This window comes from Parus major, chromosome 1A (assembly GCF_001522545.3).
Source record: "Parus major isolate Abel chromosome 1A, Parus_major1.1, whole genome shotgun sequence".
NCBI lineage: Eukaryota > Metazoa > Chordata > Aves > Passeriformes > Paridae > Parus > Parus major.
In genome coordinates this window covers 13470503-13481912 of record NC_031773.1, presented here as the reverse complement: position 1 = coordinate 13481912, position 11410 = coordinate 13470503, and the positions used below count along the sequence as shown (strand labels likewise).

Genomic DNA, 11410 nt, shown 5'->3' with positions numbered 1-11410 from the left:
GCACGCCCGCGGGCAGCGCCCGGGCCGGGGCGGCAGGACGAGCCGCCGCCGGCGGGTGGGAGGTGCGGGCAGCGGTCTCCGGTGGGGCAGCACTGTGCTCCGTCCTGGACCCCACACCCCGGCTCCAGGGAATCCCCCGCGGCTTTCGGCTCCCGACCCCCCTTTCCTGATCGAGGTCAATAAGGAAGAATGTGCCGCCCGCAGTAAGTTCAATTAATGCTTTATTTCCAGGCTCGCTCGGAGCCGTCTAGACAGCTTCCTAAAGGAGAGTGGGCTGTAGGGCCCGGCAATGTTTTGTCCACAATCCCCGTAATGAAATTACATGTGTATGGCCTCGGAGTGGAAGGATGCAAATAAGGTTGTCTCAGCACATCTGGTGAGCTGTTGCTTTTTAAAGCCAGAAGCAGCTCACCAAACTTAAAATCTCTGAGACAGAAAGTTTATTCTCCTCCACCATCCTATCAGTTATACGTGGAACTCTGTTGAACTGAAAGTAAATGGATAATCTCCGGACGAATTACTGTAGAGACAATAGGGCCGGATTCTGGCACTTGGAAGGAAAACCACGGGAAGCAGGAGGGGCTGTAGCATTTGACCCATTTATGCCCTGAAGTTACCAACTCTCCCCTCATCCTTTCCCCCCCTATAGTTTTACCGTATAAACTACTGTCTAGTAGAGTTAATAATTTATTTGATATGGGATTTAGCTTCATTGAACATTTTCAGTGTATGTTGGGATTGACTTTAACAACATAAGCATGTCTGGTGGAATAAGACAGCAGAAGTGCTTTGTTACATTTTCTTGTCTCAAAAAATACTGAAGTGCCTTTGTAGAAAGTATCACTTCAGAAGTTCTCATGTGCCCATATCCTTGGTCTCCCAGCCCTGGTTCAGCATTTGGGATGTCCCTGAACCATAGCGTGTGGTATTGAAGAAATCGTGGCAGGTGCCAATATCCTCTTAGTAACATGGGGTGTGGCTGCACTGGGTGCTTGGCAGAGTTAGGTTTTCTAGGATTCAGTTTTGGTCAGAGAAGGAGCAAGCTGTGGCATGAAGTGCAGGGGGAGAGAAGCCTGGAGCAGACAGTAGGGAACTTCTTCCCCTGGGACCCTTGCTCTTGCCATTCTTTCTGCTGGAGTAGTGTTTGAAGGCTCGTGGGAGGTGAAGCCCTGAGCTTGGGAGGAGCCTCTGAAGTCAGAATTGGTGAAAAGGAGAGCCTGTGTGGTGCAGACCTGCCAGCTCTCACATTCTTGACTGATAAAGAATTGCGTTTGTCTCCACGCTGGAGGAATGAAGCCTGTGTAGCTTTCGACGGCCGTGAGTTGCTGGTGTGTTGGGGCTCCTTCACTGCCATCCAATGAGCTCCTCTTCCTCATCTGCCCCCTCCTGTTTGTCTGGGAAGGAACCTTGCCTTTTGGTTCAGTTTGCATCCTCCCTTGCAATCAGAAAGTGGTGGTTTTAGGCAGAAGGACAATGCAAAAACAGCACTGTTTGTAGTAATAGCCATGATGAGGTTTTGTCTCCCTGGTGAAGAAGCTTCCAGTTCTCCCAAGCAGCACATGCCAGAGTTGTTCCGAGCTGGTTTTGCCTGGGCAGACCTTGTAATATGTGCAGATGGACTTTCTGTACACAGTTTGGGATTGTAATACTAGCTGAAAATGTAGAGTTTGGAGTTTGACAAGCTGAATTCAGAGAAAAGGGCTAAATCACTGAGAGCCCCTTGATGTGCACTGAAGCCTCATGGGGGGTGTCCCTAAAGCAGGCAACTTGCATCTCCAAGCCAGCTTCCAAAAGCCAGAGTTATTTTACACAAGTTGTTAAGATGCAGTTTTGCACGTATGCATTTTTACAGAAGCAATTCAGCAATTTGCTGTAGATGCTGCTGTTAGTTTTGAATTCCACAGGAGAATACGTATGCTGGAAGAGATTTCCTGAAACTGTAATTTTCATTGAAAACATGCTTCCCCTAAAAATTAATTTTATGGAATTTCTGGCATATTTTCCATTTGACAATTCGCATTAATTCATAAAGGTAAAAACACTTAGCATTTAAAAAAAAATAATCTTTGATGACTACTGCAAGCAAAATGAGTGGAATGTGATATGGATGGAAAATACTCTTATCTGCAGGAAGCAACTATTGCCCCATGGATAGAATCGGTAATGCTGATTATCGTGTTGTTTCAGGAGGACAAAAAGTGTTTCATATGTGACTCGGAGGACCCCTTCCACGATACTCTCAATCCCGACAGTCATCGCATTGAAAATGTCGTCACCACGTTCGCTCCAAATCGCCTCAAGCTCTGGTGGCAGTCGGAAAATGGTATGCGGTTTGTCCAGAGCAATTTCCGGGGCTGGGAGCTGTTTTCCCTCCTTTTGTTCAAGGGTACCTGTGGGTTTGCTGTTATCTCTGGCCTGGTGATTACTGCCCTGTGAAGGATCACGCTGTGTGAGGAGCGATGAGTAAAACTGGCTGCTTTTGTGTGCCCTGGAGCGGTCCTTAATCTGTAACACCCCCCGAGTCCTCCAGGAGTGTTGGAAGCAGCCGTCCAAGCACTCTGCAAGAATCCTTTCCTAAAGAGAAGAGTTTTCCACACTGGCCTCAGATCTCCCTCATATTTGGGCAGCAGGAGCGGAACAGCCTTCCAGGAGTAAATATGCCAGGGTGGTGCTGCCAAGGCAGCGCAGCAGGGCTTCCCGCGGGGCTGGAGGCTGTGGAAGGAGGGGTTTGGGCAGAGCCGGGGGCTGCTGCCCTGCCTGCAAACCTCCGAGTTCCTTTTCCTACCCCGGGACAGTAAAGCCAGGGATATCTTTTACCCTACAAGCTGCCTTCTCTTTCCTGAGCTGCCTGAATTTCTGTAGCATTTGCCAAGCAATAAAATGAACTGCAGAAACAACCCAGCTAGTTAAAAACAAAAAAATACATATAAGTTCGGTGGGGTTTTTGTTCTTTTAATCCTTCCTCCGCCTGTTTTACTTTTCTGGTTCTGCTTTTGGCATGCCTTCATACACAAAACAAGGCAGTGAGGGTTTCTCAGCAGTCCTACCCCAAAGCCTTAAAGCCAGCTGGACAGGATGGGATTTCTGAAAATGCATTGGCAGTAACTGCCTTATTGTATATGAAAAAAGAAGGTAATATTTGTAATAGTTTTGCTGCCTGTTAAAAAAAGGTTTTCACTAAATCCCTTTTTTAACCATTTAGATCAACCTAGTAAGCAGCTTGCCTCCAGCAGTTCTCTTCCAGCATTCCAGATAATTCATGTTTTTTGCAACAAGCTTGGCAGCATTCATACAGAAAAGTTTCTTAGCTCATAAGGTCATGAAAATGTCCCTCAACAATAAAAAACAAATGATTCTTTCTGTCCAATTCATGTTTTCATCTATTCAGGCATACAGCATAAGGGACCATTGCTGCATGCTTCACAGAAGGTTACAGCTGGTCAAAAATTTAAGTGCCTTATTGTTTTATTATTTTCATTTCTTACCCTTTCTCCTCTCTGTAAATCTTGATTTTATTTTTTATTTCTAACTACAGTATAATTAGTATCCAGCTGTTTTGAGAGCTCTTTTCACAAGGCAAAATAATATTTCTAGCTGTTTTTCTTCCTTTCTGTGTAGCGTCCTTGACCACAGGTAGTCCTTACAGCAGTTTGGAAAACCTTTTGCCTCTCACCATTTTCTTTATCATTGGGATTGCAAAGTGGGGCTGTGATAGTTGCTTTAGGAGAGTTTCAAAACCTGGTTATAAAGGAGCTATTCTTGTGGATAGGAAAGTCCAGAGTGAGTGAAAAATGGTGGGGAATGGCCCCCACCAGACATAGTGAGACTGGGGATGTTAGGGCTGCAGAAGCTTGTGCTGCTGCTGCTGCTGCCAGAGAGGCTGCGGTGTGGTAGAACAGCCTGTGGCCACCACACAGATCTGGGCTCAGCATCCCCAGCTTGGCAGGTCCCTGCTGGGAGCTTTGGTGCCAGGGCTCAGCTTGTGGTGGTCCTGTCCTTGCTCCAAATCCAGCAATGCCAGCCACGGTTCTGTCTCAAATAGCACTGCAGGCTCTGGGTGTGGTGTGTTTGGTGCTGATCATGTGCAGGAATCCCATGCATGATACTCTTCAGCAGGGTCTTGGTGTCTCCCCCTGTACTTCAGGCACGCACTAAAGCATCATTCACACACAACCAAGTGGTAAAGAAAATAGTCTCATGCCAGCAGAGTGAAGAAGTTTGGCAAAATTTAGATGTAGAGACTGGAAGGTGTCCTTGTTTGCTGAACACCTTTTCTCTGCCCCTGCAGGTCTGGAAAACGTGACTATCCAGCTGGACTTGGAAGCTGAGTTTCATTTCACTCATCTCATTATGACCTTCAAGGTAAGGAAGCCACAGCCTTAGCCTGAACCCTAAAACATGAGGAAATGAGAGGTCACACAGTCCTTTACATCTATTTGATACTTGGGATTTAGGATTTGTCTGAACTATTTGGTCTGAATTTTTTGGATCTGCCAACCATTAACAAGTGCTGAAGTCATGCAGAAAGGCTGAGTTCTGACTTGTGTTTGAAGTCCAGTGAGGCTGCAGAAGGAGTCATGCTGAAGCTGGGTTTTGTGTTGGTGTGTGTCTTGTGGTTGTATTCTAGAAAATTGTTAGCTAAGTCACATAGTAGCAAGGTTTTTTTCCTGAAAAAAGTTGGCCATGGTATCAGTTTTCATTTCACAAATGGAAAGGTCTTCAGGAAGAAGGAACATCTGTACACAGAGCGTCTTTGTTTTTTTACAAACAGATGTCTTGGAATGGTAACTTGTCTTGTACGTCCTAAATGCTCTTCCCATGTGGACAAATTCATCTCTTCATTTTTATGCATCAGCTTTCTAGGACAGCTGGTTCTTCTTTCCTGTGCTGTCAGCTAGGGTTTCTCTCTGTGCCTTAAGGTGGTGGCTGAGGTGGAAGGTGGTAATTTCTACTGAAGACAGCAGTGAGGGACCCCCAAAAGACCCCTGACATGATGTGGGTGCTGCAGCCATCGTACCCCAGTGCTGGGGCTTGGTCTGCTGTCAGGAAGAAGACTGCAGGGGAAAGTTTTCATGATGCTTTGTGGACTTTGTGTGGTAGACAGTTGAGCTGCCTTACTTCTGGGTTGCTAAATTTTTTTGTTGGGTGAGATACTAGTTTCTAAGTTGGGTGATATTTTCAGCCAGGAAGCAGAGAGAAAATTTCTTTCCAGCTGTGACTGAAATGCTTTTGTGCTTGGCTCAGGGAGGTTCTCCTCTGAATACATAAAACTAAGGAAGAGATTGTTGGCATTTTTTGGTAGGAACAAGCCAGGGTTAAATAAATATCTGGTTTTTGAAAGGCAGCACAAAAATTAAAGCATTATTTTTTTTTAGGTAAGAGGGATTTAAAATATTTTCAAAACTTCATTAATTTGTTGTTCAAGAGTTGAATACATGTAGGTAAGAAGGACACTGGTTTGTGTGAAGCAAATGCAGCCTGCCAGAGTCTGGGGAGGGCAGCTGGGGAGGAAAGTCGCTGGGGACTGGGGGGGGTCAAGTGCAGCATGAGTGGATGAAGCTGAACTTCTCAATCTCTATAAAGGTTTTCTTAAGGCAGCACAGAGGACAGCTGGCACTGAGATGCTACAAAAGGTCATGTGGTCAGACAAAGAGAGAAAATGCCATGTCTTCTCTGAGCATCAGAGGTACCTGCTCAGCAGTAACTTCTGGACATCAGAGCTGGAAGGGAAGCACTGGCAGTGACCTCCTGCTCCCTATAGTAAGGAGAAGAGGCCTATTAGGTCCTTTGCAAAAGATCCCTCAAAGAGGTACAGGAAGGAAGAAGGCTCTGCTGATTTCCACAAGCTGTGGGAAAAAAGCCTTTTGTCTCTGTAAAGCCCTACTTTAACCCCCACTTTTCAGAAAAGGTTTGGAATCAAAAAACCTTTACAAGTTTCCTTGTTTATTTTAAGTGTGTTCAAGCACTTGGCCATTGAGTGCTGTCTTTTGAAGACCGGCACTGTGGTTTGATGTGTGTTATTTCATGTATCTGCCTCTGAGAAGAAAGCAGAATGTCATCAGAGAAGTATTTACAATATTTCCACATATTGGAAATATTCGGTGCAGGGAGAGAGATTAAAATCCAGACATGTGGATCGCTCATACTAATAAGACTCAATGTAAATAATAACAAACCAAATGAAATCTCTTATTTTTCTTACTATTAGACATTCCGTCCTGCTGCAATGTTGATTGAAAGATCATCTGACTTTGGAGAGACTTGGCAAGTTTACAGGTATTTTGCATATGACTGTGAGAGCTCCTTCCCTGGGATTTCAACTGGACCCATGAAGAAAGTGGATGATATAATCTGTGATTCCCGATACTCTGATATTGAACCTTCAACAGAGGGAGAGGTCAGAGACACTTTTTTCTAATATGTTTATTGTGTAGACTTTTTCCTTAGAAATTCAGATTATCTTATTTTGGAACCTGAATCTTCATTTTTTGATTTTTCCTCCAGGTAATTTATCGTGTTCTCGATCCTGCTTTTCGAATTGAAGATCCATACAGTCCAAGGATTCAGAGTAAATATGCAGTTACCTTTCAGGCTGATTTGAGAGCATTTCAGTACTTACTTGCTTACAAAAACCACTAATCCACTAACAAAGTCATGCATTAGCCCCGATAGCAGTTTTGAAGTCATATGAATACCTTTGTGTATAGCTCCTTTTCCTGGCTCAGACAGTAATGTGCTTGGAAATAAAGATCAGTGCTGTGAACTCAAGGGATTGTTCTTGCACACTTCATTGGAGCTGCTCCTTTTCTTAATTGATCAGGGATTTATTTTCATTAAAGACCCTCTTTCCCCAAAATACATCCAATTGCCAAGAGAAACCTTGGAATGTGGTCCTGTACTTGTATAGTATTCAGAAAGCAAATAAACAGAGCTGCAAAGGTATTTATTTCATTTACTTCAGCTAAAATGAATGGGGTCACGTTTTATTTTTCAGAACATAGTCGTGACTTTGGAACAGTTGGCCATGGTGGCACTGCATGGCTGGACCACACAGATGTGGTCATAAACCACAACTTGCTGTAGTGTTTTGTGCATGGTCATGGCAATCCATGAATGCAGAGGTAGAGAGATCTGTTACTCAGAGTGGCTTAAAGAGAAACCTTGCAGGACATTTAGCCTGAGGGAACTGCAGTCCTTGACCTTAAGCTGACCTCAGATTTAATATGCATTCTCAGGCTGGGTTCATGCCCCTCAGTGTAAAGCTACCTGAAGCAAAAGGAAATATGTGAAGTAGAGGAGTGTCTGCTGGTTGCTATGAGTTTAATGTTGGTTTTTTTCTTTACTCAACATTTTAAAGGAGAAACTGCTTTCATGGGCTTGAAGTGCCTTGTCAAGCCTAGTTCAAGGCTATAAGATGTTGCCGTTTGGTCATTGCATAGGATTCACAATATCAAAGGAAACATGTGAATGGTATTAATTACTGCAATATTGTATTCCCATGGATCATCCCTCAAGAACTTCTTTCTATTTGATCAGTGATGGGGTGTTTCCCACAAAATGTAACTAATTATATTTGCTAGGAAAGTTGGGCGTATACAAAAGAAGAATTATTTGTTTTTGTTTCCAACTAAGACTTTTTCCAAAAGTGTCACAACTCCAATGGCTTCTGGTCCACTTGGCAGCAGTTTCTTGATACCACGTCCCTACCCATCTTACATTTTAAAACCCCAAAGAACCAGTGTCTTTTAGGTGGTGCTTTTCTCCTTGCCTTTAACGTTTGTGGATGTGCCTGTGCATGTCTATAACAAAATAGACCATTATTTTAAATTATGCTTAAACTTACCTACATAGTTAGTGTAGTGGTAAAATAGTGCAACTTCTTTTTTTCTTTTTTTTAATTTGGGGAGTATGAAGTGATGTGTAGGTGCTGAAATGAAATCTGATCTAATCTGCCCATAGGAAGCATGCTTAGGAGGTTACTCCTGGCTTCCTCCCATTCAGCATATTACCTAGTAGGTAATTCCAAAACAGGCCTGCTGGTTAGGTATTTTGTGTGTGTCCCCTGCAGACCTATTAAAGATCACAAACCTGAGAGTCAAATTTGTCAAGCTGCACACGCTGGGGGATAACCTCTTGGACTCCAGGATGGAGATCCGAGAGAAGTACTACTATGCCATCTACGACATGGTGGTTCGTGGGAACTGTTTCTGCTATGGGCACGCCAGCGAGTGTGCGCCCGTGGAGGGCTTGGATGAGGAGGTGGAAGGAATGGTAAGTATTTGCACTTTTCTGAATTAAATTCTTCTTGTCTGTGTCTTTTTTAATTGATTTGAACACAAATGAAAAGATCACACTGTCTCTCACTCCTGCATGGTTGATTTTCAAACAACAAAGCTGTTATAATTATTCCTCCTTGGCAAACACATCTGTTATTATTGGTGTTAATCAAACATCTCAGATTATGTGATAATTTTTTACATTCCTTTTCTAATTATGTTAAAGAGCTGATGAAATTGAAATGTAGGAATGAAGAAAGGGAGTGTAACCTTATTAGGTCAGAAACCAGTGTATGAGTTGACTTGGTTACCTCAGAATTGAAGTGGAATAGAGGCATCAAAGGCTGAAACTCTCGTGAATCAAACATAACCTGTGTTTGTATTAGTCGTTACCAGCACAGAAGTGGAGGTTGTAGCCCTCATAAACACAGGCCCTGAAGGAAAACTCTGATTGCCTCCATGGTATGCTGCTGCACAAGTGCCACATCCCTTCTGGGGTCTGCTTTTCCTCATGATTTTTGCATGACAAGCAGTAATAGCACCCTGTTAATGGGTGAGTTATTAACTGGTTGGAGATGTGGAAGCATGTGGGACAGTTGTGTGGGTTGTCCAGAGCTGCAGGATGCCATCGAGCCTGGTATGCTCCATTGCCCTGTGTTTGGGTCAGTGTCTCCACCCAAGCTTTGCCTTTAACATCGTGGCTACAGTGCTGGTGGTCTGTGGCAGCAGCTGTCACACAACCACTGTTGGTCTGCTTGGTGCTTGTTCAGTACACAGGGCAAAGGCAAAGCCTGGGGCTGATGGATAAATGCCATCCAAACTGGCTGTTATCTTTGCTTTGAGAGCCAAGGCAGGGCTGGAAAGAGGGCACTGGGCTAGTGACCTGCTGATATAAATAGATGCATGTTAATAGCTAATTACCAGCTAATAAACAGCTAACTTTTAATTCCGAGAGGCTTCTGTGATTATTGGGGCAGAACTGTGCTCGCCTTGTTTATTTCTGAAAGCATTTACTCAGGCACTAGTTCCAGTAAGGAAAGAAGGACAACTTTGTATGAGGACACCTGGGCAGGTGAAGGACATTCCTATGGCCCTTTATGCCTTTTCTAAATGCAATTACATGGATTAAAGTCTCCAAAAGTATATGTCCCTTATGTGCTAGCTTTATTTTGCATTCATGCTTTGGGTTTTTTCCTTTTTTCATTTATAACCAACAGGGTTCTTTTATTTTTTTTTTCCTTCTTTTTTCCTTTTTTTTTTTTCAATTACAGGTTCATGGTCACTGCATGTGCAGACATAATACCAAAGGATTAAACTGTGAGCAGTGTTTGGATTTCTACCATGACTTACCCTGGCGCCCTGCTGAAGGTCGCAATAGTAACGCATGCAAAAGTGAGTTGCAGTAAAATGCAGAACTGGGTGCCATGAGCTTTACATGCAGTTACTTGTGCTTGTGTGTAAAATTCTTCAGGTTCTTTGGCTGACACCAGTGTGTCTTTTCTGCAGAGCTGCACTTCCCCCAGGACTCTCACTCTGCTTTCTGTCTTTGTCACAGAGTGCAACTGCAATGGCCACTCCAGCCAGTGCCACTTTGACATGGCTGTGTACATGACGACGGGGAACACCAGCGGCGGGGTGTGCGACGACTGCCAGCACAACACTGTGGGACACAACTGTGAGCAGTGCAAGCCCTTCTACTTCCAGCACCCAGAGAGAGATCTGCGGGACCCCGACGTCTGTGAGCGTAAGTGCAGCCCCACTCGGCAGCCTGGGAATGGCCTTGGGATCCCTGAGCAAAGGTGGTTGTCTTGGAGGTCTTGAGTGAGCCTGGCTGGGTTTTGTTTTCTCTTTGAGAGAGATTTACCCAGTCCTTGTGTGTCCAACCCACGTCATGTCTAATACTTGCAGGAGTGACAGTTTTTCTACACAGAGCTGAATTTCAGTAATTCAGTGTGAGACTTGGCCTTTAATTTTGTAGCAGTTAATAAAATGCATATGGTGCTTCCTTCTTAGCTTGCAACTGTGACCCAGCTGGCTCCCAAAATGGGGGGATCTGCGACCGCTACACTGATTTCTCCACCGGCCTCATTGCCGGACAGTGCCGTTGTAAATTATTTGTCCAGGGGGAGCGTTGTGACCTCTGCAAAGAAGGTTTCTATGGCCTGAATGCTGATGACCCAGCGGGCTGTCAGTGTGAGTAAAAACATATGTTCCTTTATGTGTGATCAAAAGCTCTTTGAGGAGCTGTTAGTGCCAGGAGAAGTTGGTTTGTGGGATGGATTTTTTTTTTTTCCATGTTTTGGCTAAAGAAAAACATTACTGTAGATTTGATCTAGCTTGCAGTCCACCAGCCTTTAAAATGAAGTTTGCAATTTGATCCTTCTAGTGTATTCAGTGGAAATAGAATAATCTTCCTTATTCCTTTTCAACTATAAGTCTCTCGGCCAGGAAAGTTTTACTGGGATGGGTGGTGGGCAAAGAATGAAATTAATTTCTATAAAGGGGAATTGAGTAGAAACTTTAATGTATATATTTAAGTTGAACACTGTCTGAAATATGAATCCAGTCCTGCTTTTGACCTGCTATTTGTATTTCCCAATCCAGCTTGTGGGTGTAATCCTCTGGGTACCCACCCCGGGGGGAATCCTTGTGATTCGGAGACAGGAAACTGCTATTGTAAGCGTCTGGTGACAGGAAAGCAGTGCAATCAATGTCTGGCAAGTAGTTAATCGTAAAATAAATTAGGCGACACTGGTGTGAGGGAGGCTGGAGTGTGGGAAGCATGGAGAAAGGTGCTGCCCACTGTCTCTGACTGCCTACTAGGCCATGCATGGCATTCAGGCTGTGGAGAGCACCTTGGGCTGTCAGGAGCCATGAAATGTGGTGTATTTTGGGGACCTGGGATGCATGTCAAGGCAGACAGGAGAATCCAGTCTAATTCCTGGGACCATAAGGAGTGAGACACTGGGATACCTATGGTTGCTCTGAAAATGAGGGATATAGGGCTGTTCTGCTGAAGTCCTTTCTGGGGTGAAAGATGAAATGGTCAGGGAAACAGTGTTACCAAAAAATTGCTTTCTAAACTGGCCATTATTTTAAACAGGGATTATTTCATACACATACATTTCCATGTA

At 44.2% G+C, this 11410-nt stretch overlaps 1 protein-coding gene across 1 annotated transcript in view; it reads left to right on the top strand.

The window, feature by feature from the left end:
* LAMB1 (laminin subunit beta 1) overlaps positions 1 to 11410 on the top strand; it is a 42576-nt gene that overhangs the window by 903 nt on the left and 30263 nt on the right. The window contains exons 3-11 of the mRNA XM_015627090.2: positions 2135 to 2323; positions 4289 to 4362; positions 6209 to 6397; positions 6505 to 6568; positions 8069 to 8271; positions 9548 to 9668; positions 9832 to 10020; positions 10290 to 10469; positions 10881 to 10993. Of these exons, the coding sequence (XP_015482576.1) occupies positions 2135 to 2323; positions 4289 to 4362; positions 6209 to 6397; positions 6505 to 6568; positions 8069 to 8271; positions 9548 to 9668; positions 9832 to 10020; positions 10290 to 10469; positions 10881 to 10993 (1322 nt within the window). The remainder of the gene's footprint in view (positions 1 to 2134; positions 2324 to 4288; positions 4363 to 6208; positions 6398 to 6504; positions 6569 to 8068; positions 8272 to 9547; positions 9669 to 9831; positions 10021 to 10289; positions 10470 to 10880; positions 10994 to 11410) is intronic.